We start from the raw sequence: 27,675 nt of genomic DNA, 5'->3' as shown, positions 1-27,675 counted from the left end.
ATAAGCTGCTAGAGAAAGACGAAGACAAGTGTGAGATCGATCGATCGGCTGACTATATTGACAAGATACTGATTGGTTACATGTTGAAGAAAACATACAATACAAAATACAGAAAAAGTTGGTTCCATCCCTTCCCTCTTCCCCCCACCCTTGCCCACCCACCCCAAATACTCATCATCGTGATTTGGTCAGAACAGGGCTCAGAGCCAGAGGTCAGGTGACCTAGGGTGGAGGGGTCAGGGGCAATGGGGATGTGGCTGTCATAATGATGCTGCGATACTGCTGCCGTTTCTCTCCCAGCTTAGAGTAGGGCGGGGAGGGGGCTGCAGCCTGATGACAGCCAGTTGTGGGAAGAGCTACCTGTCCCTTCCCAGTCCAGGGCCTGCCCACTGCCCTGGACCAAGACCACTCCCAACAAGGTAAGGATGTGGGTGCTCTTGAGGAGTCTGCTCTCCAACAAGAGGAGGGAAACAAGGGGGTAACTGCTTAACCCCCTGCCCCACAGACAAGGTGGGTATAGGAGTACATGGCTACTACCAGCAAAGGAGAGTTGGAGAGCAGTAGAAAGGGGGGAAGTGGGAAGAGCAGATCATATATATTAAAAAAGTGACTTAAGACTTAAAATTGAATTAGTATTTGTACAGAAAGGTGCAGGTGGAATAACTCCCTCCGGTCTAGGATCAAAGTTATGCGGAGAAATCATGGACCCCTCCCCTGCCCCCAGCTGTGGCCCGAGTCGTTGTTAAGTGCGATTGGTTAGAATGGATTCCAGTCGGGTCGTTCAGGCGGAGGAGTGGGGGCAGTGATAGGCAAGGGGGCTCAGTTGCTGCAGCACTGGCTCCTGCTGGCTGGGTTGTTCTCCTGGAGGTCCACGCCTCGGTTTCGGCCTGGAGCACCAGCTGCATTCTGAGGCTCATTCTTGGGAAGCTTCTTAGCTGTTTGGGAGACAAGAGGAAAATGCTTCAGTGGGGCTACCCCAATATGCTCTCCCAACTGCACCTTTACCACCATCCTACTCCATTGGTGACAGGGCTTTCCATGCAGCAAGTGTATTGTGAGTGTCTTGGAAACAGGAGGCAAAGAGATTTTAAAGAACTTTCCCCAGGGTCAGGATTGTAGTGAATGCCCATAATCCCAGCACTTGGGATGCTGAGGCAGAAAAAAACCAAGAGTTAAAGGCTTTTCTAGCTACATATTCAAATCTTGTCTCAAAAACACAAAAAACAAAAAGAAACAACTTGCCCAAGACCACAGAGCTAATAAGTGGTAGGATAACTCTAGAGTCAAATGACCCAAAACTAAGAAAGGGTAAAGAATAGCAAAGGCAGATTTTTAAATGGGCACTAGCTAAAGGTCAGGGTGTAAAAAAGGTTGAAACTCAGGCTTTAGAAACTTCCAAGGTGCGCTACCGAGGTGGAGAAACACCCCAACCGCAACCCACTAGAGAACAGCACACAAGAAATATGCCCTTGGAGGTGATGGGATGGGGAAGAGAAAAAAGTTACCTATTGCCATGAAAATTTCATTCACATTCATTGCAGTCTTTGCGGAAGTCTCCATGAACAGCAAACTGTTGTCATCTGCATAGGCTTGTGCTTCCTGATTCATTGGAGGGAGAGAGAAAGGGCAGGAAGAAAATGTTAACAGTTGACAGGCGCTAAGGCCCAGGATAAAAGCATGTCTTATATACAATAGAGCTTGACTGGACAAAGGCAAGGGTTTTCAGTCCTATGGTTTCCTTGTTCCGAGTTCCCTCAAAACATCTCAACCCCAGGTCTCCCCATACACATCATATGTCTCAGCTCATGAATATCAGCAGATGTTTGTTTTTATCCATTCAGACTTTCCTAGGTCCACCTTGCCTTCTTATTGTTCAAAAGAACTAAGCTGGGAAATATCAGAAAGTTATACTAAAGGGCTGGGAAGGTGGCTCAGTGGTAGAGCGCTTGCCTCCCATGCATGAGGCCCTGGGTTAGATTCCTCAGTACCACATAAGCAAAAAGAAAAAAAGCTGGAAGTGGTGCTGTGGCTCAAGTGGTAGAGTGCTAGCCTTGAGTTGAAGAGCTGAGGGACAGTGCCCAGACCCAGAGTTCAGGCCCCATGACTGGACCCAAAAAAAAAAAAAAGAAAGTTATACTAAAAATAAACTTACATTTGGACAAAAGCATAAACATACATGGACATTTCTATTCTTCAGTTATTACAATTTGGAAGTCACCAGTTAGAGACTGGTAAAAAATAATACTCAGTATGAATGACGTATGCCCATCTATGAGAAGAGAGGAATTCACAAGTACATGTGCACTTCTGTAAAGATAAGCAGCGGAGGAAGGGGAGGCTAGAGGAAGGAGAGGTTGAGACTTAAAATTTACTTTCCATGTTTTCTTGCATGATGCATTTCTACTATGTACATGAGTTATATGAAGAAAAAAAATCCTGTACTTTTCTAATACAGGACAAAAACACAAACTTCATGTATCATACACATATTGCCCTATCCTCCCCACGCTCCTCTTGGACCCATGCATGAGTCAAAGTAGACAGCAAATGAAAGGTGCCTGTTGCCCTGCACCTAAGCATCTTGTGGAGGCCTGCCTCATGCAGCTGCTTAATCATTGCCAAGTATTGTCATCTCCCTACCTGGAATTCCACAGCTCTCTTGTTGGCCAAGTCTGCCTTATTACCCGCGAGTGCAATGACGATGTTGGGGCTGGCCTGCCTCTGTAACTCCTTCACCCAGTTCTTGGCCCGTGCAAAAGTATCCTGAGGAGAAAGGGCCAGAATGTCAGAGACACAGGACAGTGACAGTGAAGCTCAAATGGTCTTAGCTAAGGTATCTGAGATGTCATCCTTAAAAATTCTAGTCAGGACTGAGAATGTGGCTTAGTGGTAGAGTGCTTGCCTAGAATGCATGAAGCCCTGGGTTTGATTCCTCAGTAGCACATACACAGAGGCCAGAAGTGGTGCTAGGGTTCAAGTGGTAGAGTGCTAGCCTTGAGCAAAAGAAGCTCAGGGACAGTGCCCAGGTCTTGAATTCAAGCCCCAGGACTAACAAAAAACAAAACAAAACAAAACAATTCTGGTTGGCAGAGGAAAACTGCCCATATCCCACCCAAGAACCCCAAAAACAGGATTGAGAGGCCTGAAATGGGGAATTTTATAACTCAAAGATGAAGGGCAAAGAAAGAAGAGAAAATCTTTACTGTGTTGGTGATGTCATAGACCACGATGGCAGCTTGGGCCCCCCGATAGTACATGGGGGCCAGACTGTGATACCGCTCCTGTCCAGCTGTGTCCCAGATCTCAAACTTGACTGTTGTATCATCTAAGCAGACAGTCTGTGTGAGGAAGGCCGCTGTAAGAGAGAAAGTGGTGTCACCAGGTAAGTTATAGGCCACCCCTACATATTTTCAGTTGCTTCTAGCCCCTGGCACTCAGAAATCTGCCGAAGAGATGGGCACACAAAAGTCCATGACCCAGGAGCCACAGCAGGCCTGCTCATGGCACACGGGGCCATGGGTGTGGGTCCGGGGACGATGGGGACCACATGGACTGCCAATGTGGCCAGGGGAGGCCATTCTCTAAAGAATGCAGGAAAGGGTAGGAAAGGGAAGATCCAAGGAAGACCTGATACCAAGGACAGAGGGCAAGGCCCCCAGCATTCCTCCTTACCCTCCTCCTCCCACCCTTCTGTAGTCCTACTCCAGACTAGAGGTGTTGATTTCTCTCTCTCTCTCTCTCTCTCTCTCTCTCTCTCTCTCTCTCTCTCTCATACTCTCTCTCTTTCTCTCTTTCTGGCTTAGCTATGCCAGGGAAGTCAAGTCCACTTTGTTCCACTGCCAGGCTAAAGCTGGATAGCCAGCTTCTCCATCACCCCTGCCACCTAGAGACACTCCAGCTAGCCCCACCCCCTGCTGACCCACATGCAGTTCTATACTACCACCCCACTCAATAGCTGGATCCCAGAGACCCTATGTGAAACAAGGGAACACAGGCACAGATGCATATATGCTCCAAAGGAGGAGTCTCAGAGCTGAAACAGACAGGAAGGAAGAGTCCCTCTGCCTGCACCAGCACAGGGTATCAGACAGCTCTGTAGAAAGCTGCTTTCCTTGTCTGCTCTTCCCACCTACTGAGCAGCCAGGGGCACCACTCCACTTCCCCCTCTCAGGCTTCTGACCCAAGTGCTGAAGAAGCATCAGGAAGACTGCTGAGGCAGCCTGTTTTTTGCTTCCAGCTGCCTAGAAACCTCCTCCTACCAACCAAGGGAGTAAAGAAGGGATGACTCAAGTCCAAGGTTAGCCCTGGCCTCTTGAGGTTTCATCAGCCACTGAGGCAAAAGGCTGAGTCCAGACCCTTTCTCATATCCTAAATGCTGATCAATAGGGAATCAACAGCATGCTCTGAACTCCAGGAATGGGTAATGGTCAGACTCAGAAATGCCAACCCGGGCTGGGAATGTGGCTTAGCACATTGCTAACATGCATGAAAGTCCCGAGTTCTGTTTCTCAGTACCACATAAACAGAAAAGGCTGGAAGTGGCGCTGTAGCTCAAGTGATAGAATGCTAACCTTGAGTAAAAAGCAGCTCATAGACAGTGCTCAGGCCCTGAGGTCAAGCTCCAGGACTGGCCAAAAAAAAAAAAAAAAGCCATCAGCCAGCTATGAGTCACCAGGCCATTCCCACTTTGGAAAGCAGGAGAAGCCAGGGCACATGCATTGCCCCACACAGTTAGAAGGACCTCAGTGATCCAGAGCCAGCCTCTCCCTGTCTTGAGACTGGATCAACGGGAGAGGTCCAGCCAAGGCCACACAAATAAGAGGCTGAACCGTGGCAGGAAGCCAGTTTGTACTTCCCAGCTAACTCCTCTGAGCTTGTCTCAACAAGCTGCTGGGTTTGAGGAACAGGTATGATACCCCGGATGGATTTAGTCTCTGTGATGAGGCAGCTCTCCTGTCCTTAACGTCAAGGCATCTCTTTAGCCCTCCTGATCCCATGTGCCCACTTACCTCCAATTGTGCTCTCCTGGTACTCGTGGAATTGGCCCTTGACAAAACGGAGGACGAGGCTGGACTTGCCTACTGCAGACTCCCCCAGAAGTACCAGCTTAAACTGACAGATCTTGTTCCCAGCCGCTGGTCCATTGGGTCGCGCTGTGCCTCCCCGACCCGCCATGGCCCGCTGCACTATAGTGGTACCAGTGAGTGTGGGGGCGGGTGCTATACAAAGAGGCACTTAGTGGGGAGGGGGCCTCCAACTGCAAGACAGAAGTAAGAAAGAGGAAGTTAGTTTTGGGACTGTCACAGGAGGTCCTTCCTAAACCACAGGTCACCCCTCTGCCCTCCCTGATGACCTGGCTGACACCCCAGGCTGGAGCCCTCACTAGGCTACATACCTCCTTGCTCTACACAGTACAGACAGAAGTGGCCTCTCAACTTTAGAATCATGGTTCTGAGCCAATACTCTGACTTCCCAATCTTGAATATATACACTCACTTACAGATAAATAGGACAGGAATGGATATATTGTAGACTGCTAAGTCCATGAGCTCCCCAACAAAAAGCAGGTCCAGGAAGACACTAGGGTTTAGGTCAACAAACAAAGAGCTTGTAGTATTGTACTAAGACTACAGCCTGATCTGGGCAGAGCCAGAGTGTGGGGGGAAGGTAGGTAAGGGAACAGGGAGTCCTGACAGCTCCTCAGATAAGGGGCTTGTGGGTATTCAGGGACCAGGGCCTGGCCAGAGCAAGCAGTTAATAAAATGGCCATGCTCCTGCCACCTCTTTCTCGATCTGAGGCTGACCGTGTACCACTGTGTGTAGGAATCACAGTAATGTTCCAGTCACTCATCCCAGCCTCCATCTCTAGGCCTCTCATTCTGGATGGGCCAGAAGTCTCACACACATTAAAAAACAAAACACACACTCAAGCCAGAGCTCTGCTGGTAGTTAGACTGGCTGCCAATTTTCCCTTTTAAATAGAGACCTTGGTTCCTTTACTGGCAGAGGCAGGGGGGTGACACAGAAAAAGAGTGAGGGAGCAGTATGGGGAGGAATGGAGGCAAACATGGGGTATTAAGGCAAGCACCCCCAACAGCTGTGCTTCAACCCCAGCTTCTCAGTCTCTCAGCAAGTGAAAGCTTCAGAGGTTCAAGGTTTTTGTTTTGTTTTCTGGTGCCTATACTAAGGTTTGAACTTAGGGCCTGGGCACTGTCCCTGAGGTTTTTTGTGCTCAGCACTCTGCCACTTTGAGAAACTGTTCCACATCTGACTGTTTTTTTGTTTTTGTTTTTTTGGGGGGCTAGTTAATAGAGGTAAGAGTCTCATGGATGTTCTTTTCTGGACTGGCTTTGAACTGCAATCCTTAGATCTCAGCCTCCTGATTATAGGCGTGAGCCACAGGTGCTCAGTAGTTCAAGCTTTTTGTAAAACTTTGGAATTGCTATAACTGTAGGTGGTTATCTCCGGAAGCCTCTAGAAGACTTACACCAAAAGGTATCAGAACATACACAGAACAACATGTTTTTCAAATGAGTACTCCAAGTTGGTATTAGACTAGAATATACTGGGTGCTGGTGGCTCACACCTGTAATTCCAGCTACTCAGGAGGCTGAGACCTAAGGATCACAGTTCAAAGCCAGTCCAAGCAGGAAAGCCCGTGAGACTCTTATTTCCAATCAACTACCAAAAAAGCCAAAAGTGGAGCTGTTGTTCAAGTGGTAGAGCATTATAGCCTTAAGCACAAAAGCTCAGAGATAGCCCCCAGACCCTGAGTTCAAGCCTGAAAACTGGCACACACACCCACAAGACCTGAAGATTCTAATCAATATTTGGATTTAAGATGGGAAAAGACAAGCCGGGCGCTGGTGGCTCACGCCTGTAATCCTAGCTACACAGGAGGCTGAGATCTGAGGATCGCGGTTCAAAGCCAGCCCGGGCAGGAGAGACCGTGAGACTCCTATCTCCAATAAACCACCAGAAAACCGGAAGTGGCGCTGTAGCTCAAGTGGTAGAGCGCTCGCCTTGAGCTGAAGAGCTGAGGGACAGCGCCCAGGCCCAGAGTTCAAGCCCCACGACCGACAAAAAAAAAAAAAAAAAAAAAAAAAAAAAAAAAGATGGGAAAAGACAATCATCATACTTAGTAGACACTAGGTGGAAAATGACCTGTGTAACTTGTGTGCAGAGATGGGATGGGAAAACTGTGGGAAAGTGAAGGAAGGGGTGTTATTGTCCGAAAAAAAGAAATGTACTCATTACCTGACTTATGAAATGGTAACCCTCTGTAGAACATCTTAATAGTAACAACAAAGTTATACTTTAAAAAAAGATAGGAGGAAGCTTTTAATTAGATTGCCTTTTGTATAAGTCTATACAGGAGGTGTCTTCCACAGAGACCCCAGGGAGACCCAGGCTTGGCCCCTGAGCAAGAGGAATGCCTTCTTTTACAGCCAAGGGACAGGGGAGTGAAAGGACAGGGAGGTGTCTGTGCCTATGCAAGATGCTGACGGCAAAGGGCCTGCTCTATTCAGCCTCAAATCCTTTTCACATCCAAGTTCTCCCAGCAACTCATTTAATAACTGAGCTTCAGGAAGAATGATTCACAACCAGGAACAAGGGTTTCCTTTCTGGACAGTACCAAAGGAAAAGAGCTTTGAAATGAGGGCCACCTCTTCCCCAAAAGCACAAGGAGGAAGGAAGAATGGCGGTACGTGTGAGTGTATGTGTGTCAGTAGCAAGAAATGCTGTTTAAATATGTCATAGTTAAGGTGCTTTCTCATTCCATCCCAGGCAAGGAAGAGACAGGCCAGAGCTTCAGGCTTCATCAGAGGCCTTCCTCACAACGCCTATGCACATCTTAGAACTCAAGAGTGGTTGTTAAAGGAAACAATTTTCAAAAACTGTTAATGTTTACTGAGTGATAGCATAACCAGTATCTCCTGTAAGCTTTTTATCAACCCCTCCCACCCAATTTTTACAGACAATAACTTGGCCATCAGGTATTAAATGCCCAGTTCAAGGCCATACAGCATACAAGTGACACAGCTAGGATGAAAACTTGGGTTCCTGTAAGCTGAGCAAAAGTTATCCCCTCCCACCCCCCGCTGGGGAAAACAATGAAGGCAATGCACACCCTCTGTGTTTGGTTTTGAGTAGCCGCAGCACCATTGCTGGTATGGCAAGGTCTGGTTCTGGTGACAGTCACAGTGATCTTGCAGTCCCCATACTCCCAAAAGCAGAAGGAGCCACTCAGGGCCAGGCAGGGCTAAGGCCACAGAGGGAAGACTAGAATGGAATTACAAGTTAGTTATTACTGTGAGTACATGTGACACATAATCTTAGCTAGGTAATGAATGCGGCTGGGACACTAGAGGAACTATAAACCAGTGAGGGTGAGGGGGACAGAAAAGCAAGTCCCTGATTCCAAAAAAGCAAAGCAGCTGGATTTAGGGAAGAGAGCTACTAGCCTGGGCAGCAACCAACACCTACTTAAAAAACCAGCACATCTGAATCTTGTTCCTACCTAGTAAGTGGGTTTCCAAACCTGTGCAGACAAAATGAGTTAAAAAAAAAAAAAGGCCAAGAGGAGACAAGTACACTGGTTCTTGTTTGTGCATCAGCTGTCTGAGAGCCCTTACAGGTTTACAGCAGGGTCGGCTAGCTGCCACTGAAGCACAGCCAGGACTAGTGTGGCTGGCATGAAGCAAATGAGCACCCAGCTTTGGGCACCACTTTGGGCATCCTGTTTCTGAGTCACCTTGTAGAAGCCACCTGAGCTGAGTCTGTCTCACTAGTGCTATTAGTGATGGGGTGCGCCAGTGGTCATGACAGTGTTGAACAAACAGCAGTTAACAGTATTGATATAGTTGCTCATAATGCCTTTGCAAAGACTACTGGTGAACAGACTTTGGCATCACCAGTTAACTGCTCTAGCTGGATGGCTCAAACTGGCTATTGGCATGTTCTGCCTGATAACTGGTCCTGCCTTCCACCTGAGCAGGCAGACGCAGCGCTTTTTATGGTCTGCTGCCTCGTGGTTTTCCTGGCTCTCTTCAGTGATCACATGAGCAGTGTCCAACCTTTCCAGACAATAAAGCACTGAAGAAGGTAATTTTTACCATGAAGGACACCCAGAATATGAGGATGTCTATCAAGTCTCAGAGCCCAGAAAGCCTTATAGCTGTCCCTCCAAGGATTGGGAAATCAAAGATATACCTTTGGCAGGTGGTAAAGGTGAATGGATTCATGTCTGAGCTATCCTGCGTCCTGAGGGGAGGAATCTTTCCTCTTGAACAGTAGCAAAAATTATCTTCTTTTTTTTTTTTTTTTTTTTTTTTTTGGGTCCGGTCGTGGGGCCTGAACTCTGGGCCTGGGCACTGTCCCTCAGTTCTTCAGCTCAAGGCTAGCGCCCAACCACTTGAGCCATAGCTCCACTTCCGGCTTTTTTCTTTTTGCTTATGTGGTGCTGGGGAATCAAACCCAGGGCCTCAGGCATGCAAGGCAAGCACTCTACCACTGAGCCACCTTCCCAGCCCCGCAAAAATTATCTTCTATAGATCAAGTGATGTGACTGTAATTTTTTAAAAAAGATAAGCTGGGTACTGGTGTCTCATGCCAAATTCTAGCTACTTAGGAGGCTGAGATCAAAGCTAGCTGGGGCAGGAAAGTCCTTGAGACTCTCACCTCCAATAAACTACTCAGAAAAAGCCAGAAGTGGCACTGTGGCTCAAGTGGTAGAAAAATAGCCTTAAGCAAAAGAAGCTCACAGACAGTGCCTAGGACCTAAGTTCAAGCCCCAATATTGGCACAGGGGAAAAAAAAAAAAAGAAAAAAGAAAGATAGTCTTAGGGTTAAAAATAAAATTCTTAAGAATCCAAAGCTGCCTACAGAGACTAGGCCAAAAAATACCCCTTCCCCGCCCCAAGTTGCCACTCAGTGTTAGCTTCAAGCCCAAGAAGACAAATCAGAGACCACCAAAAATGGGCCATGTCTTCCACAGCAAAGGGTAGAAGGTACAAAGATTCAGGCCATCCTACAATGTGACTTTTCCTATAATGCCCACAAAAGGAAAAGGGCACTGAGATCTAAGCTGCTAACCACTCCTCTGTGCGCAAGCACTTTGGGGGCCAAGAGTAGACAAGAGAGAAAGAAAAAGTAGGACACTGTTCCTTCCTCTGGCCACTCCATGAGTTTCTTGAACTCTAGCCACTCCAAGGCAGTGCGTCTTAAACTATTTTCATCAGAATCACCAGCATAGGATTAGGTCTTTGAGGCCCTTTTAAGCTCCTTGGTTAACAAGTCAAAGCTGGTAAACTAGCCTTTAGTGTAGTAAACCTGTCACTTATTGGGCCTTTAAACTCCAGGAAATAACCCTGATCAACTAATCTTAGAATTTCTAAAAGTGGAGTCCAGAACTCAATGTTCTTTAAAAAAAAAAAAAAAAAAAAAAGGTTCCCCTACGTGTTTTTAAGTAGCTGATTTAAGCATGAGAGTTGCAATTGATAACAGGAAAGAGCCAAGAGTGAAAAACAGAAAGGCACTTTCTGATTCTTGCTGTGCATAATACAGGTTATGGGATGAGGTGGGGGCTTGTTTTCACAAATGAAACCTCAAGACACCAGATGCTGCTGGAATGTCACCCCCTTCTCCAACTCCATTAGACTGTTCACCTTTCTCTTCTCTACTTCATGTAATCACCCACTTCATACTGTTGGCCCTTCCTGGTGAAAGGGCCAGTAATTCCAGCTGATGGGTGTCTCTTGTGCTTCCTGTTTGCTTTAGAGATTTCCTCTGTGAGTGCACATAGCTTGGATAGTGAGCTGATTAGAGAGGCCAGATTGTTGACTGGAGGATGGGTGGAGCCTCACTTAAGGTTAGCTAGGGTGGCCTAAGAACCAATAGAGCCAGTCCAGGATCCCCTGGAGGTGTTCTGGACTTATGCTTCAGTTATACTTTACTCTGGAAATAATCATTCCTGAATATTTAAGATATATCTCTGAATAAGAATATTTAAGGAGCCGGTGGTGGCTCACGCCTGTAATCCTAGCTACTCAGGAGGCTGAGATCTGAGGATCTCGGTTCAAAGCCAGCCCGGGCAGGAGAGACCGTGAGACTCCTATCTCCAATAAACCACCAGAAAACCGGAAGTGGCACTGTAGCTCAAGTGGTAGAGCGCTCGCCTTGAGCTGAAGAGCTGAGGGACAGCACCCAGGCCCAGAGTTCAAGCCCCACGACCGACAAAAAAAAAAAAAAAAAAAAAGAATATTTAAGGAGGGGCTGGGAAGGTGGCTCAGTGGTAGAGTGCTTGTCTTGCATGCATGAGGCCCTGGGTTTGATTCCTTAGCACCACATAAACAGAAAAAGCTGGAAGTGGTGCTGTGGCTCAAGTGGTAGGGCACTAGCCTTGAGCTGAAGAGCTGAGGGACAGCGCCCAGGCCCAGAGTTCAGGTCCCATGACCAGCCAAAAAAAAAAAAAAGAATATTTAAGGAGGGCTAGGAAGGTGGCTCAGTGGTAGAGCGCTTGCCTTGCATGCCTGAGGCCCTGGGTTCAATTCCTCAGCACCACATAAGCAAAAATAAAAAAGCCGAAAGTGGCGCTGTGGCTTAAGTGGTAGAGTGCTAGTCTTGAGCTGAAGAGCTGAGGGATAGCACCTAGGCCCAGAGTTCAGGCCCCACGACTGGACCCAAAACAAAAACAAAAACAAACAAAAGAATATTTAAGGATAAATAATAAGAATATTTAAGAAAATTCCTGGGGGGCTGGGAAGGGGCTCAGTGGTAGAGCGCTTGCCTCCCATGCATGAGGCCCTGGGTTCAATTCCTCAGCACAACATACATAGAAAAAGCTGGAAGTGACGCTGTGGCTCAGTAGAGAGCTAGCCTTGAGCTGAAGAGCTAAGGAACAGCGCCCAGGCCCAGAGTTCAAGTCCAATGACCGACAAAAAAAAAAAAAAGAATATTCCTGAATATTTAAGAGTTGAGAAGGTGGCTGAATTCTGTGACCAGTTAGTTTAAAGGGAAGGAAACAAGGGACACAGCAGGAAAGGTATAAAACATTACAAGGAAGCCACTCACAGAGCCTCAGGCCTAGAACCAGCTGAAGTTCTGCAAGTGCTCAGTTTAGTGGGGAGATGACTGACCCATAGCCAGTCCTCCCAGGGGAAGGCCACCACACAGCACATGGGAGGAGAGGCCAGCCTCCCAACAGGTGTGGCCTGGCTTCCAGCTGGCTGCTAAGCCAGAGGGAAGAAGAATGTGAGGTCACACCAGCCTCCACAAGGTGCCCCATTCCTTCCCCAGCATGACAAGCAGGTTCCGACCTGGGAGTCTGCATAAAGACGGGGCTCTACTGTTGGTAAGTGGGGAGACCTTGGCCAAGTTACACAAGTATTATCAGCCTCAGTTCCTTATCTACAAAATGGTATTATTTAATACCAATTGCACTGGTTGCTGTGAATATTAAAAAGTATTAAGTGAGACAACACAGTGTTCAGCACAGTACTGGGCTAAAGGTAGGGTTGCAACAACAACTGGTACTACATTATAACTCTAGTGTAGTAGCTGGCTTTACCAGCTTTGACTTGCTGGTTATCAGAGCTTCTTTAAAAGGACCTTATAGCTGGGTGCTGGTGGTTACCCAGAACACTGAGATCTGAGGATCCCGGTCTGAAGCCAGCACAGGCAAGAAAAAGTCTATGAGACTCTTAGCTCCAATTAACCATCAGAAAATTAGAGGTTTAGCTAAAAGTAGCAGAGCACTATCCTTGAACAGAAAAGCTCATGGACAGCACCCAGGCCGAGTTCAACTGACCAAAAAAGAAAAGAAGGGCACTTAGGGACCTAATTCTATCCTCACCAATTACAGAAAAACAAATGAAGGGAAGATGAGGTCACTTGTCCAGCATCACACAGTGTGAGCCCAAGCCTCCAAATTTAGGTAAGGCTCCCCTATCAGAGATAGTAAAACACAAGAACATTATCAAGATTGTCATCTACTAAGAATAATGAGGGGGGCTGGGAATGTTGCATAGTAGCAGAGTGCTTGCCTACCATGCATGAAGCCCTGGGTTCAATTCCTCAGTACCAGCTAAACAGAAAGGCCGGAAGTGTCCGCTGTGGCTCAAGTGGTAGAGTGCTAGCCTTGAGCAAAAGAACCTCAGGGACCATGTCCAGGCCCTGAATTCAAGCCCCAGGACTGGCAAAAAAAGAAAAAAGGGAAAGGGGTTCAGGGCCGGTGATGGAATCACAGAGCATGGAAGAATCACAGAGTATGGCAGGACTTGTGCTACAACATACAGGGTCTGTGTCTCACCTGGAGCATAAGCAGAGTAGGCTTGGCTCTGGAGCCTGAGCCAAACAGTACAGGCTGAGAGCTAGGCTACTTCTCCAACAGTAAGTTTGAGATTCAAGGGAGTGAAACAGGAGAGGAAAGAAGTATTGCCTTTATGCCACCACAGATGACTTTCTAGATCACCCCAAAAGGACACTCAAGATGAGCTAGTTTCCTGGCCACTGGGTACAGGAGGCCCCATGGAGTCTCCAGGAACCCCAGCCAAGCCACCAACCCCATCACTGCTTGACAAGTGGCAAGGATGAAGGGGCAACAAAGCACTTAAACCTGGAAGCACAATACCAAGTGTCCAGACTGAATCTGCAGTTTCACAGAGACCAGCAGGACAGAGCACAGCTGGCTCCCAGCCCTTTCCCTCCCATGGAAGGCCTTGCCGGGCCACTTGGGACAGACCCCCAGCTTCCCATGGCTCTGCCCTGGCAAGAAGGCCAAGAAACCCTTCCCTGACCACGGAGCTGCTTTCTCAGCTCTCCTGGCAGAGGGTTCCTTGGAGAGGCCCAAAGGGAAGCAAAGCAGAGTCAGCGCTAACTTTCAGGAGAGGATGGAAACCTCCAGTGTCCACTCCCTCTCTCCCTGCACCCACAAGGGAAGAGGATATGCCATGTGTCTGCTGACATGGCTTGGTCAGTGTGGTCAGACTGCACTGTCCAGGAAGAGCCTCGTGGGCAGCTGGAGGGCCAACAGAGTGAGCCAACAGAGAACAGGGGATCACGGGGCTTGGGTGGTGGGGTAGCAAGGCAGGTCAATGACAGGGGATGGCCCACAGCTGCACCAGGCAAGGCTGATCCTGTCCAATGATCCTGAAAGACACACTGGCATTGGTAAGACGATTCTAAACAGGGCCTGAAGGCCAATCCCACACACCTTGATTGGTCCAGCTGTGGCAAAAACTCAACTTGCAATGTGGTACTTTGGGAATAACAAACCCATACACATGTCCAGGCACAGGGTGTGGGAGATAAAGATGTAGCTGTGTGCTGGTTCACACTCTACAAGCCAGATCTTCCTTTCCCAGAGCTAGGTGGGATACTCAGAAGAGAATTGGACCCAGGTACCAGTGGCTTACGCCCATACTCCTAGCTACTCAGGATGCTGAGATCTGAGGATAACAGATTGAAGCCAGGCCAGGCATGAAAGTCCATGAGACTCATCTCCAATAAATTACTCAGGAAAAGCCAGAAGTGGCACTGTGGCTCAAGTGGCAGAGTGCTAGCCTTGAGTAAAAAGCAGCTCAGGAACAGTACCAAGGCCTTGAGTTCAAGCCCCAGGACTGGCGAAAAGAGAGAGGGTAGGGGGAGAGGACTGGCCACACAAGGTGCTTCCATGGTCCCTACACACACCTGTTGCAGTCCCAGGGTGGACCACATGCCATGTGGATGCTAGTGAGGACAGAAGTGATTCCTGCTGACTCAGGATCCTCACAACTACTCTGTGTTGGCATTTTGTTTTGTCTGAAATAGTGTCTCACTGTGTAGCCCAGGCTGGCCTACAACTTACATTATAACCCAGACAGTTCCCTGCCTCTGCTTCCAAGTGCTGGATTACAATGTGTGCCACCACGCCCTGTATCTGTTTTATTCGTACAGTTACAACTTACTTAGGACACTACCAACAAGAATGTCATCAATGCAAGGCTTGTCTTCCTCTGTCTCAGGAGGGGCTCTGCAGGGACCAGGAGTGCCAGCCAGGACAGCTGCCACTTCTGCTGCTGCCCAAGGCCTAGGACTACCAGAACCTCTGCTGAAAGTCAGTCACCCGCAGCACCTGTTCCTCAGCCACTCATACCAACAACTGACACCTCTCACAAACCCTTCCTGTATGCACAAAAAAAACAGAAAAAGACCATGGTAACCACTGCCCTCTGTTTTGCCCTTAGCTTCCAGGCAGCTGAGTGGGATGTGTGAGGAGAGCCAGGGACGAGAATCAGGTGTCCTGCCCCAGCACACTCAATTCCTCCTGCTCGGTGCCACACACATGCTGTGGTCAGAGGCTGCCCAGCTTAACAAGAACAAGGTCAAAGTTCTCACTGTGAGCTCGAAGGGACAGCCTACAAGCTGAAGCAGTTATTTCACCAGACTTTTCTTCTTCATTTCTATGGAACAAAAACAAAGAATGGTGCTAGGCAGAAAAAAAATCAAGCAATGAATGTCTAAACAATAAATTAACATGTCTAAATCAATAAATTAATCACATTACTGCTTCCCCAAATTGTCACAAAGTTATGTAGGTGACAAAAAGGCTGGGGAACTGGGGGCTTAAGGGTTGGAAGTGAAAAGGTCAGAGAACCTCAGGACGAGGGTGGGGTGAGGAGGACCACAATACAAAATCCCCGAAGACTAAACTGTGGGTTTCCTTTGTTTTAATTGTTCATAGGTCAAATAAGACACACAAATATCATGAACTAGGCACAAGATCTAGGTGAGCCTGGAAAGGTTTGGCAAGCAGATGGAGGCAGCTGAAAGCTTGTTTAAACACATATCCACCTGCAAATGACTTTCCCTGCCCTCCCCCCCTCCCCCCCAACCTCAAGAGGGCTATAGGCCAGGCTAGTCCTACGTTGTGTCCCTGAATGCAATTCCTCACCATAAAAGAGGGACTAAGCCAGGCACCAGTAGCTCACGCCTGTAATCCTAGCTACTCAGGAGGCTGAGATCTGAGGATCACAGTTCAAAGCCAACCAGGACAGGAATGTCCCTGAGACTCTTATCTCCAACAAACCACCCATAAAACCGGAAAAGGCACTGTGGCTCAAGTGGTAGAGCGCTAGCCTTGAGCTGAAGAGCTGAGGGACAGTGCCCAGGCACAGAGTTCAAGCCCCATGACCAACAACAACAACAACAAAAGGACGAGCACCTCATCTCCCAGTAGGTAGAATTCATAGCAAAGTGCTGGACCACAGAAATGCTCAGCACTGCTTACTGGCCAGGGAAGACTCTGCTCCTTCCTGGAAACAAACTAAAAACATCAGCATTCTCTCCCCATCATGCGCCCTGGAAAAGGGGTCCAGGGCAACTGCAGGCAAAAGAAATGTGCGCAGGGGAACTGAGAGCCATTACCCCACCTGTTTGTTTCCTAGAAGACTCATGTCAACATCCCAACTTGGACTTCTCTGAGCTGCTCCTAAATGCCACAAGAACAGAGGAAGGCTGCCATCCTCCCATAACTCTCACAACTCTGCACTTTGTTGAAACCCCAATCAAGGCAAAATATAACCTTTTAACAAAAAAAAAAGAAAGAAAGAAAAAGTGGGGGGGCCTGCAACACAAAGCACCTTAAGCCAGCAAGCCCTTCCTTCCATTTCCAAGCCCCTCTCAGGAAAGGGAAGTAGTTCAGTTGAGAGGGGGAGGGAACCAGCATGGGGCAGCTGACTGAAGAAACCAGAGTTCCTTTTAAAAACTAGGCTGAAAATGCTAAAGGTTTAGAAACTGGCGTCATTTATCAGCACAGCAGGCTGAGCAGCTCAGAGAGCAACATGATGACTAGGAGGGCAGCCAGAGCAAGGGAGGCCACCGCATTTTCTTCCAGGTCAGGGAGGCTTCTGAAGAACCATCTGAAGGGGACACTCATGGAGCTACAAATAGAAGGCAAGAACTTTGTAAACCAATTCCCGTTAAGATCCAGTTAGCATTCCAGCAGGGCTCGAGTTACAGGTCTTCAGAGAGTGACAGTTCAATGGAAGGATTTAAGCTATTCAATGATTCAGGATCAAGCGTAAAGTGACAGTCCACTCTTGGCCTGCTTAGAGTCACAAAAACTGCACAAACCTTCCCAAAGAGGACATCTTTTTCTGAATGGCAGCAAAAGACAGTGCCAGGCCATGTGGAATTGCACGTGGAATCCCTCACCCAGAGCCCAGGAATAACTGACTGGAGAACTTAGCACCCAAAATAGAGAATGATTCCCATAGCCTTCCAGGGTTCTTACAGGGTGGTGCCCAGGTACCTCTCCACCTTCCCCAACTCTGGAGTGTTCAGGGACTAGGAGTAAACCATCAGAAGGAAAAACTTGAACTCATCCACATAATGCCCTATCAGCACATTGAAGAGAAAAACTCTCAGTAAAAAGGCAATGGCCTTGGAAGACACAGATTATAGGACAGGAAATACACAAGAGCACTTTGTAGTGCCAAAAAGTAAGGAAGTGTTCAAAATACAAAAACAGAAAAGTCCACAATGATGTGGGGAAGGAGGTAGGTCAAAGGGAGCTGAGAGCAACTAAATGGTCAGAGCAAGAGCAATAAGAGCAATAAAAGAAAGAGGATTACTAGACTAAAAACCAATGTGTGAAGTCAATGTCCACGTATTAATACTGATTTACAAATAGCTGAATAAATAAATGAGGGAGAACAGACAAACCTCTTGTGTAGATAAATTTAATAACTCATGTCAGTATTCTATGGTCCATTAGAGGGCTTAACTCCCCATTCTTTTTTTTTTTTTTTTTTCTTTTGGGTCCGGTCGTGGGGCCTGAACTCTGGGCCTGGGCACTGTCCCTCAGCTCTTCAGCTCAAGGCTAGCGCTCTACCACTGGAGCCACAGCGCCACTTCCAGCTTTTTCTGCTTATGTGGTACTGAGGAATCGAACCCAGGGCCTCAGGCATGCAAGGCAAGCACACTACCACTGAGCTACCTTCCCAGCCCTAACTCCCCATTCTTTAAGTCTAGGCTATACATAGTGATGTCCTTCCAAAAAGTAGACTATGAAGAAGGGGTAGTTTACAGTGAACACATCTGACCATCACTTCAGCCAAGTGACCAAAGTTGACACAGACTGTGATAGGTCACACTGATTATATATATGTGCCCTTGATACAATGTGATGAAAATGGCACTTAAAGCTGAGTGTAGTAATGTATACCTGTAATCCCAGTTACTCAGGAGGTGTAGCCGGGATAACCTAGAAATGAAAAACAAAAGGGCTGGGATATAGCTCAAGTAATAGAGCACCTACCTAACATTCTCATAACAAGCTCCAGGCCTTCCCTTCAATCCCCAGGACCCCAATGAAGAAAATGGTACTTTACATCTGACGCATCCTCCCCGACACTCTTAATCTTAGTCAATCATGAGAAACCTCAAATGAATCCCAACTCAAGGATATTCTGCAGAATACCTATCCAGTGTTCTCAAAACTGCTAGGGTCATCAGACAGGAGTGTAGGAGCAGAGGTGAAAATTTTCTGTATTACCTTCATAACTGTTTGGAAAGGAAAAGTTCATTTAAAAAAAAAAAGAAAGAAAAAAGAAGAGGAGGAGGAAGGCAGTGGTAGTGACGGCATAAGTGGCTAATCTTGTGATCATAAACTCACATTCCTGAAAACAAGTTAATTTGACATGGGACGTGTACAGGAGGTGGGAAGGCCGGCTGGTAGACACCAGACTCGAGTCTTGAGGTGAGCAGACAAGTGCACCCCAATACCACAGATTAGGAGCAGGGAGGCCAACCTGTGAAAAGCTCACAGGAGACCTGCTCTCACCATACATGGCTGCCTCTTTCTTTTCTCATTTGAATTTTAATGCTGGGGGCGGAGCTCAGGCCACACACATTGTAGGCAAGCACTCTATTACTGGAGTTGCACCTCTGCCCTGTCACCACTTGCATTGAGCCCCACGCAGACATGCAGATTAGCACCCACCGACCAGAGTGAAATTCACTTCTAATGATCCTTGCTAAGTGCTCACCTGGGGTCAGCACTGCCTCACCATGCACAATGGCAGAGACACAGCATGTTCCATCCTGCAACCAGACACACTTGCTGGTCACCAAGGCTGTGGCCAGCCAGGCCATGCCCACCTGGAAATGGAGATTTGGATAGCTCTACTTTGTGGGGATTTGGTGCTCTCACAATCATCCTACCTGCCTGCTCTACTACCTGTCTGTGAACAACTTTCTGTAGGGCTCAAGCTTGGAACCAGACTGAGCTGTTTGGTCCAAGCCCAGGAAAGTGGTGTGGAAGGAAGTGGGCAGGCAGGGGCTTCTGAGCATGTTTGGAAGTCATCTCTTCCCTCTAACAGTTCCAGTGGGAAACCTCTTATGCCTACTACTGGCCACAGAGATAAAAAAGGAGATGACGTGTGACCCTAAAGGGTTCCTACACCAGAGGAAATAGAAAGGGGCAGGGATCCAGCCATAAGAAGAAACTCATGCAGAAGAACCCTTATCTTTCTGGGCTAAGGAAAAGCTTCCAAGAAGAAGTGACATTCAAGCTGAGTATTGACAGGAAAGTAGGAAGGTGTAGCTTCCAGGCAGGTAAGGTAAATGACAGCGTTCCAGGCAAAGACAACTGCATTCACTCAGCCTAGAGATGAAGGTGAGGAGAATGGTACTGAACAGTGATGCAAGCAGAATTGTACTTCTAACCCTTGCTCTGCCCCTTCCTGCATGGCTCCTCACTGGAACATGGGCTGAAGCACAGGCCCTACCATCTGTGCTTGTTGTGAAGATGAAATGAGTAGGCTCAGGCCTCAGAAGAGTGTCTGGCACATAGACACAAAGCTTAAGTTTAGCTTTAATTTGTATTACTGTGCCTATATACAGAAAGGGTATTTATTCTAAAGACTAATGTCTCATAATGTCAGGCTATTTATGCAGAGGACACTTTAAAAAGTACTCTATCAGTGCTGGGAAGGTGGCTCAGTGGTAGAGTGCTTGCCTTGCATGCATGAGGCCCTGGGTTCGATTCCTCAGCACCACATAAGCAGAAAAAGCTGGAAGTGGCACTGTGGCTCAAGTGGTAGAGCGCTCACCTTGAGCTGAAGAGCTGAGGGACAGCGCCCAGGCCCAGCCCCACAACTGGCAAAAAAAAAAAAAGTACTCTATCTGTTAGATGCCAGCATCTCATACCTGTAATCCTAGCTACTCGGGAGGCTGAAATCTGAGGTCCATGGTTCAAAAACCAGCCCAGGGAGAAAAATCCATGAGACTTATCTCTAATTAGCCACCAAGAGTAGAGTTTGGGCTCAAGTGGTAGAGCACTAGCCTTGAGCAAAAAAATCTGAAGGACAGTGCCTAGGCTCTCCTGAGTTCAAGCCCAGGACTGGCACGGAGGAGGGGAGGGTGTTGACTATTCTCTGTCAAAATCTTGTCTGTTTTGGGACTTGAACTCAGGGACTAGGCACTGTCCCTTGAACTCTTTTTGCTCAAGGCTAGCATTCTACCACTTTGAGCCACAGCACCACTTCCAGTTTGTTGAGTAACTAATTGGAGATAAGAGGACTTTTCTGCCCAGGCTGGCTTTGAATGGCAATCCTCAGATCTCAGCCTCCAGAGTAGCTAGGATTATAGGCACCTGGTTAAAATCTTTTCTTTTTTCCTTCTTTTTATAGCACTAGGGTTTGAACTCAAGGTCTCACACTTGCTAGGCAAATGCTCTACCACCAGAGCTACACTTCCAGCTCAACTGCCAAGATCTTTGGAAGTACTACTACCTAGATTTGGGGACATCTTAATTTATGAGCCCTACCTGAAACAATGCTTCTCAAACTGCTCCAAAAAATGACCCCGACTCTTGGCTGGGAGTGTAGCTCTGTGGTAGAATTTGCCTAGTGGGTGACAAGCCCTGGGCTCAGACTTCAATATCCACTTACTGCCAAAAAAAAAAAAAATTAAAAATACCCTGCCCCCAGTCAGAGGAAATATAAATCCCAGGAATCTCAGAATCAAATCCAAAGCAGTCTGCTATAACCAAAATATTGTCCTCAAGTTTCCTGTTTTTTAAATTAATGCAAACGCTGCACTGCAATCTACAATTGATATGAGATGGCTTTTATTTTTTTATTTTTTGGCCAGTCCTGAGGCTTGAACTCAGAGCCTGAGCACTGTCCCTGAGTTTCTTTTGCTCAAGGCTAGACCTCTACCACTTGAGCCACAGCATCACTTCCGGCTCCTCCCCCCCTCACACTGATGTGTTACTGAGGAATCAAACCTAAGCAAGTGCTAAGCAAGTGCTAAGAAAGTGCTCTACCACTAAGCCACATTCTCAGCCCCCATGAGATGGCTTTAATATGAAATGCTTACAAATGATTAAGAATGAAGTGCCTAGAAGATACAAAGACCTCTATGGCTGTAAGAATTCACACCACGGGGCTGGGAAGGTGGCTCAGTGGTAGAGCGCTTGCCTTGCTATGTCTGAGGCCCCTGGGTTCGATTCCTCAGCACCACATAAGCAAAAAGAAAAAAGCCGGAAGTGGTACTGTGGCTCAAGTGGTAGAACACTAGCCTTGAGCTGAAGAGCTGAGGGACAGCACCCAGGCCCAGAGTTCAGGCCCCATGACCGGACCCAAAAAACAAAACAACAACAACAAAAAAAGAATTCACACCATAGCATGTAACCTCAGTGGCATCTGAGAATCCCAGTGGAAGAAGTATAGTGATTGCCTTAGTATTTCCTTCTGAAAAGTGGGAACACAACTGCCATCAATCCTGATCAATGTCTGCAACCAGACATGTGAAACCATCAAGTAAAGTACCAGACGTCATTGCAGACATTTGGTACTGATGCTGAGTCAGAATTCTGGGGATGAATTATAATATGCTTTCTAAACCTAACCTACTTACCAGAGACAACTGCTATATTGTGAGAATCTAATTTGTACCTGGCACTGGAGTAACTCTTTTACACATTGTTTCTAATTCTGAAAGATACTTCATATCTCCTTTTTAATGGAACAAACAGGTCCAGTGAGGTCAAGTAACAAACCCAGGGTCACATAAGTGCTAAGCAGAGGAGTGAAGATGGAAATTCATGCCGGGACCGGTAGCTCATGCCTGTAATCCCAGCTACTAAGGAGGCTGAGATCTGAGGATTGTGGTTCAAAATCAGCCCAGAGGGACCCCACGACTGGACCCAAAAAAAACAAACAAACAAACAAAAAAACTTCTCTGATAAGTGTGAGGAAGCATCTTGGTAGTTTAATAAACCATTTTTCTGAAGCCAAGATCATATTTAAATAATAATAATAAAACTGCATACTCACTATCAGAGTACAATGGTTCATTTTTTAAAATTTATTTGTGATGTATTGTTTTTGTGTCTGAAAGATTGTTGCAGGCTATAATGTAACAGAATGTCCCATCACAGTACCTCTGGAGGTTTAACCTTGAGTATTTTACCAGATAGGTCTGTGTTCTCTGTGAGGAAGCATTGTTATGCAGGTAACTAGTGGTAATTCACTACATAGTACACTTTTTCTTCACTGCACTCTTTTTTTTTTTTTTCCAAACTGGCAGTGTATCGCTTACATTTCTTCTGACCAAAATATCGATCCAAGATTACTCTTTAAAAATTTCTCTGTGGAAGCCAGGTGCTGATGGCTCACGCCTGTAATCCTAGCTACTCAGAAGGCTGAGATCTGAGGATCACGGTTCAAAGCCAGCCTGGACAGGAGAGACCGTGAGACTCCTATTTCCAATAAACCACCAGAAAACCGGAAGTGGCGCTGTAGCTTAAGTGGTAGAGCGCTCGCCTTGAGCTGAAGAGCTGAGGGACAGCGCCTAGGCCCAGAGTTCAAGCCCCATGACCGACAAAAAAAAAAATTTCTCTGTGGAGCCAGGCGCCAGTGGCTCATGCCTGTAATCCTAGCTACTCAGAAGGCTGAGATCTGAGGATCATGGTTCAAAGCCAGCCTAGGCAAGGAAAGTTCATGAGACTCTTACCTCCAATAAACCACTAGAAAACCGGAAGTGGCACTGTGGCTCAAACGGTAGAGCACTCGCCTTGAGCTGAAGAGCTGAGGGACAGCGCCCAGGCCTAGAGTTCAAGCCCCACAATTGACAAAAAAAAAATTCTCTGGGGGCTGGGAAGGTGGCTCAGTGGTAGAGTGCTTGTCTTGCATGCCTGAGGCCCTGGGTTCGATTCCTCAGCACCACATAAGCAAAGAAAAAAAAAGCCAGAAGTGGTGCTGTGGTTCAAGTGGTAGAGCGCTAGCCTTGAGCTGAAGAGCTGAGGGACAGGGCCCAGGCCCAGAGTTCAGGCCCCACGACCGGACCCAAAAAAAAAACACAGCCCAGGCAGGAAAGTCTGTGAAACTCTTATCTCCGGTTAACCACCAGAAAAACCGCAAGTGGTGCTGTGGCTAAAGTGGTAGAGGTCTAGCCTTGAGCTGAAGAGCTGAGGGACAACACCCAGGCCCAGAGTTCAAGCCCCACAACTGACCAAAAAAGAAAAAGAAAGATGGGAATTTATGTCCAGCTGACTCCTGACTCTAACACCTTCTTCCACTTGTACTGCCTCTCTGACAACTGGATAAAGGTTGTAAGAGGGTTTTAAGAAGTACTTGCTTGATAGGACTGAATTTAAATGTATATGAGAGGAGTTCTTGGTGGAGAGCCATAATCTTCTCACTTGCAAGCAGTATCAAAGGGGAATCAGAGGGCCAATCACAGGCCAGCTCTGTTGGTTCCTGACCATTCCACTCTGCCCAGTGGAACCCTTCAGTCCACCCACTTTTACTTTCATTTCTAGTCCTCAACACTTTCAGGTTTCTAGGAAATCCATTAAAGACATACAGATATTAACAGACATTAATAAATCCTTGGGCCTTAGAGAGTAGTGGCTTGGAACTGTCATGGCCTCCAGAAGCAAAGCAAAAGGGCTCAAGAGGTTAGGAACTGGGGACATTACTCAAAAAGCAAAACTCTTACTTAGCATGGGCAAGGCCTGGGTTCAATCCCAAGGAAAGAGCAAGGGAGCCAGGGACCAATAGCTCACATCTGTAATCCTAACTATTCAGGAGCTAAGACTCAAGGCTCAAAGCCAGCCTAGGCAGAAAAGCCAGCAAGACTCTTTCTCCAATTAACCAGAAAAAGAAAAGTGGTCTGGAGGCTTGATTGAGTGGCAAAGCACCAACTGTGAGCAAGAAAGCCAAGCCAGAGTGTGAGGTCCTGGAAAGGGGTAGGGTGGGGTGGGGGAGACAGAGCTGAACAGGGAAAGGAGGGAGCAAGGAAGGGTGTTAGTTGTGAGAGAGGTGGGGGAAGAAAACAGAAGCAAAGGAGGAAAGCCAATGATAACGAAGACTAAGAGTGAGCACATGTGCCCTCCTCACTCAGCCTGCATGTTCATGTATTTAGCAAGCAGACTAGACTGAGAGGAGGACCTGCTATGAGGAAAAATGAGGTTACATATGTTCCCAAGACCTAAGCCATGGCCAGATCACCTTGTAACTGTATGATCTTAGGCAAGCCATCATCTCTAAAGGAGGGACACAAATCTGACTATCTCCAGGACACTTATGAGGAATGTGTACAAAAAGAGCTTTGTAACTTTATTATAGCTTATAAACATTGTTCTAGGTGACAGTCTTCCTAACAGAATAAAGACAGAAGGAAGGAGTGACAGACTCAGTAAGGAAGGATTTCCATCCACCAGGGCCCCCCCTCCTCCTGCAGAACTGTGTCAGACCTGTCTATTAGGTCTCTACAATTTCTAAATGCCAGAAATGGGTGCAACACAGGAGCCCTGATGTCTTCCTTGACTCTATGAAAGGGAGAGTTTCTCCTCCTAAAGCTTGTTTCAGAGTTAAGAGCTGAAGAGTTCATCTAGACCAAGAAAAGAAAGGTCTGCTGGGTGCTGGTGGCTCACATCTGTAATCCTAGCTACTCAGGAGGCTGAGATCTGAGGATCATGGTTCAAAACCATCCCGGGCAAGAAAGGCCGTGAAACTCTTATCTCCAGTAAACCACCAGAAAACCGGAAGTGGCACTGTGGCTCAATTGGTAGAGCGCTAACCTTGAGCTGAAGAGCTGAGCGATATCACCCAGGCCCAGAGTTCAAGCCTCATGACTGACAAGACCAAAAAAAAAAAGAAAAAGAAAAAGGGGGGGGTCCCTCAGATAGCCTGTCATATCCAAGACTCCCAAAGGACTCCACAAATCCTCATCCATTCCTGAAGAGTTAAGTCTGGCAGAGACCAAAGGCTGGTGAGCAATTAGGCCTCTCTGATCCTCTCTGATCCTGAGAAGCACATGCTGATTAGAGAAAGTAGGCTAGTCAAGGGAGTCTCCAATTAACTCTTAACAAGAATTTTGTTGTTGTCCAGTAAAATGAAGTAAATGTGTAACAAGTCTAACCCAAAATATTGTACGAAGTACACCTAAGTATGTTGGTATAGCCCTGTAATCCCAGCTAGGTAGGAAGCAGAGGTAGGAGGATCAAAGATAAGAGGCCTGGGGGGGGGGGGGGGGAAGCACAAGGTCCTGCCTGAAAAATAAAACAAAGCAAAAAGGTGTAGTGGTATAGCTCAAGAGGTAGAGTACTTGCCCATCAAACTCTAGTACCACAAAAATAAATAAATAAATACACACACATACGAATTAGATACTACCAATTATTCAGTAGTAGTCAAAATGTCTCAAGGCGCTGGGCGCTGGTGGCTCACGCTAGTAATCCTAGCTACTAAGAAGGCTGAAATCTAAGGATCAATGTTCAAGGCCAGCCCAGGCAAGAATGTCCATGAGACTCTGATTTCCAATTAACCACCCGAAAACCAGAAGTGGCGCTGTGGCTCAAGTGGTAGAGGGCTTGCCTTGAGCTGAAGAGCTTAGGGACAGTATGCAGGTCCAGAGTTCAAGCCCCATGACCGACCAAAAAAAAAAAACAGGTCTCATAGTAGGTTAGGTTCCAGTGATTCAAGCTACTCAGAAGGCTGAGATCTGGAGCATAGTGGCTCACGGTCAGTCTGGGCTGAAAAGTCTGCCAAACTTCATCTCCAAAATAACCAAGCATGTCCTGAGTTCAAACCCCAGTACTGGGGATGAGGGTGGGATGCGGGGAGTTTAGCTTTTTCAAGTAGCATTCAAGGGTAGTTAAGGTGGTCCAGAACACTGAAGAGCTACAGAAATTTCCAAGGATTGCATAGCTTTCCCTCCTTCCACTGTGTACAGCAACGGTCAGTCCTAGCCTGAGTCAAGCTATTTCTCAGAAAGGTTGTCTCTGGCCTGTACTTTGGCCACAAGACAAAAGAACCCTCCAGCTTGACTGAGATAGCAGCCATTTCACACACAGTATGTCCTAAGCAACACACAGGATCATACCTCAGTTCAGTTGGGAAAAACAGAACTTTCTAACAAGCATGGGAATTCCTTTGCCTACAAAAATTAGCACATTCAGGATCCAGAGCTGTCACTGAGATCTCAGATTGAGCCTTGTATAATAAATACAAGCCTAAGGGACTGGAGGAAACCCTGGTGTGGAATGGACCTGTTGCTCAGATGTACAGTGTATATATTTGGAGGTGGGAAAGAGATGGCCCCCTCAATTCCAGTTTCCTCATGTTTGGTCTTATCTCCCCCCCCCCCCCCCCCCCATAGATCAGCAGACAGAGAGAGTCCCAGGAGCAGTCCCTCTGCAGAAGCTTGGAAACCACTCACATACTCTAGAAAGGACAGTGCTGCGCCAGGAGCAAGGGGGGAGGGGAGAGGAGAGGGAAGGGGAGGAGGGTGGGGAGGGGAGGGCAGAGAGAAGATAATGAATGGGCAGATCCTATGTGATCTGTAGCTAGGATTAAGCAAACCTCAGCTAAATTCTTCAGAGGCAGGAAGAGAGATACACAGATTCAGAGACCCACCTAACTGGACAGAGGACCGGGCTGGGAAGACAGCGAGCAAAACAAGACAGCTGGTGCCTAATAAGTGACCCAGAATTTGAACTCTGCTGAGATCCTGGCTGGCTCCGTGGCTTGGGGAAGGAGGGGAAGTAAGGAGCCGGGCGAGCGCATACTTTTGTGCGTGTGGAACGGTCTCACCCAGAGCTACCCCTCCCCCGCCGCCTAAAGGAAACTGAGATAAAAATTCTCCCAGGGCTGGAGGGGACAACAGTCTCTCGGTGAAATGCGGCGACAGACAGTATTCCCCGCTAGCTCTAAAGGAGAAGGGAGACAGGTCCCTTCACACCTGGCAAAGATCCTCCAATTCTAGAGGCGCAGAGGGGAGCGGAACTTAGGGTCCCCTTCTCCCACAACTAGATTGGACAGGCCGGAGGAGAGCCACAAAGGTTTCCCTAAGGCTCACAAAGGACAGGTAAGCAAAGGAAAAGAAGGGTTCTTCCTTTGGCCCGACGCCTGGGGAGCTACTAAGGTGGGGGCTACGGGTCGGGGGAGGGGCCAGTATCCCTCTGGGCTGGGGTTGGGCAGGAGGAAGGGGTGCCCCGGAGAGGCCTTAAAGCAAACGAGACCCTAGTTCTGGGACAGGCACACTCACCGCGGCTCCGGGGCAGCAGCGTTACTTGGGGCCGGGGCTCGCACAAGAGTCCGCTCCTCTTCCCCCCCGGCGGTGTCCCAGGCTCCGGCCTCCACTTCCGCCTTTCAGCCGCTCCGGATCCGGATTTCCACCTCC

At 47.6% G+C, this 27,675-nt stretch overlaps 1 protein-coding gene across 4 annotated transcripts; it reads right to left on the bottom strand.

Annotated features, from left to right (window-relative positions):
- Nucleotides 1-31: 31 nt before the first annotated feature.
- Rab5c (RAB5C, member RAS oncogene family) lies at nucleotides 32-27,675 on the bottom strand. Of its 4 annotated transcripts, none has more exons than XM_070028038.1 (7): nucleotides 27,541-27,648; nucleotides 18,206-18,244; nucleotides 5,010-5,257; nucleotides 3,204-3,355; nucleotides 2,641-2,763; nucleotides 1,506-1,599; nucleotides 32-935 (listed from the first exon to the last, which is right to left on the bottom strand). In XM_070028038.1, exons 3-7 carry the CDS (start codon nucleotides 5,173-5,175, stop codon nucleotides 820-822), a joined length of 651 nt encoding a protein of 216 aa, XP_069884139.1. In that variant the 5' UTR covers nucleotides 5,176-5,257; nucleotides 18,206-18,244; nucleotides 27,541-27,648; the 3' UTR covers nucleotides 32-819. The 4 variants fall into 4 exon arrangements, with proteins under 4 accessions (XP_069884139.1, XP_069884137.1, XP_069884136.1 ...); XM_070028036.1 differs by lacking the exon at nucleotides 18,206-18,244 and adding an exon at nucleotides 15,376-15,440; XM_070028035.1 differs by lacking the exon at nucleotides 18,206-18,244 and adding an exon at nucleotides 8,132-8,283.

The sequence above is a fragment of the Dipodomys merriami genome, unplaced genomic scaffold (assembly GCF_024711535.1).
Source record: "Dipodomys merriami isolate MVZ:Mamm:240054 unplaced genomic scaffold, mDipMer1.0.p SCAF_19, whole genome shotgun sequence".
Lineage (NCBI taxonomy): Eukaryota > Metazoa > Chordata > Mammalia > Rodentia > Heteromyidae > Dipodomys > Dipodomys merriami.
This window is presented reverse-complemented; position numbering and strand designations above follow the sequence as displayed.

What these genes read in the sequence shown, in the direction of transcription:
- Rab5c (XM_070028034.1), bottom strand. Translation starts at nt 5,175, where the DNA reads ATGGCGGGTCGGGGAGGCACAGCGCGACCCAATGGACCAGCGGCTGGG. An exon ending in CCAGGAGAGCACAATTGGAG is followed by an intron (nt 3,356 to 5,009) that starts GTAAGTGGGCAC and finishes TCTCTCTTACAG; the next exon opens with CGGCCTTCCTCACACAGACT. An exon ending in TGAAATTTTCATGGCAATAG is followed by an intron (nt 936 to 1,505) that starts GTAACTTTTTTC and finishes TCTCCCAAACAG; the next exon opens with CTAAGAAGCTTCCCAAGAAT.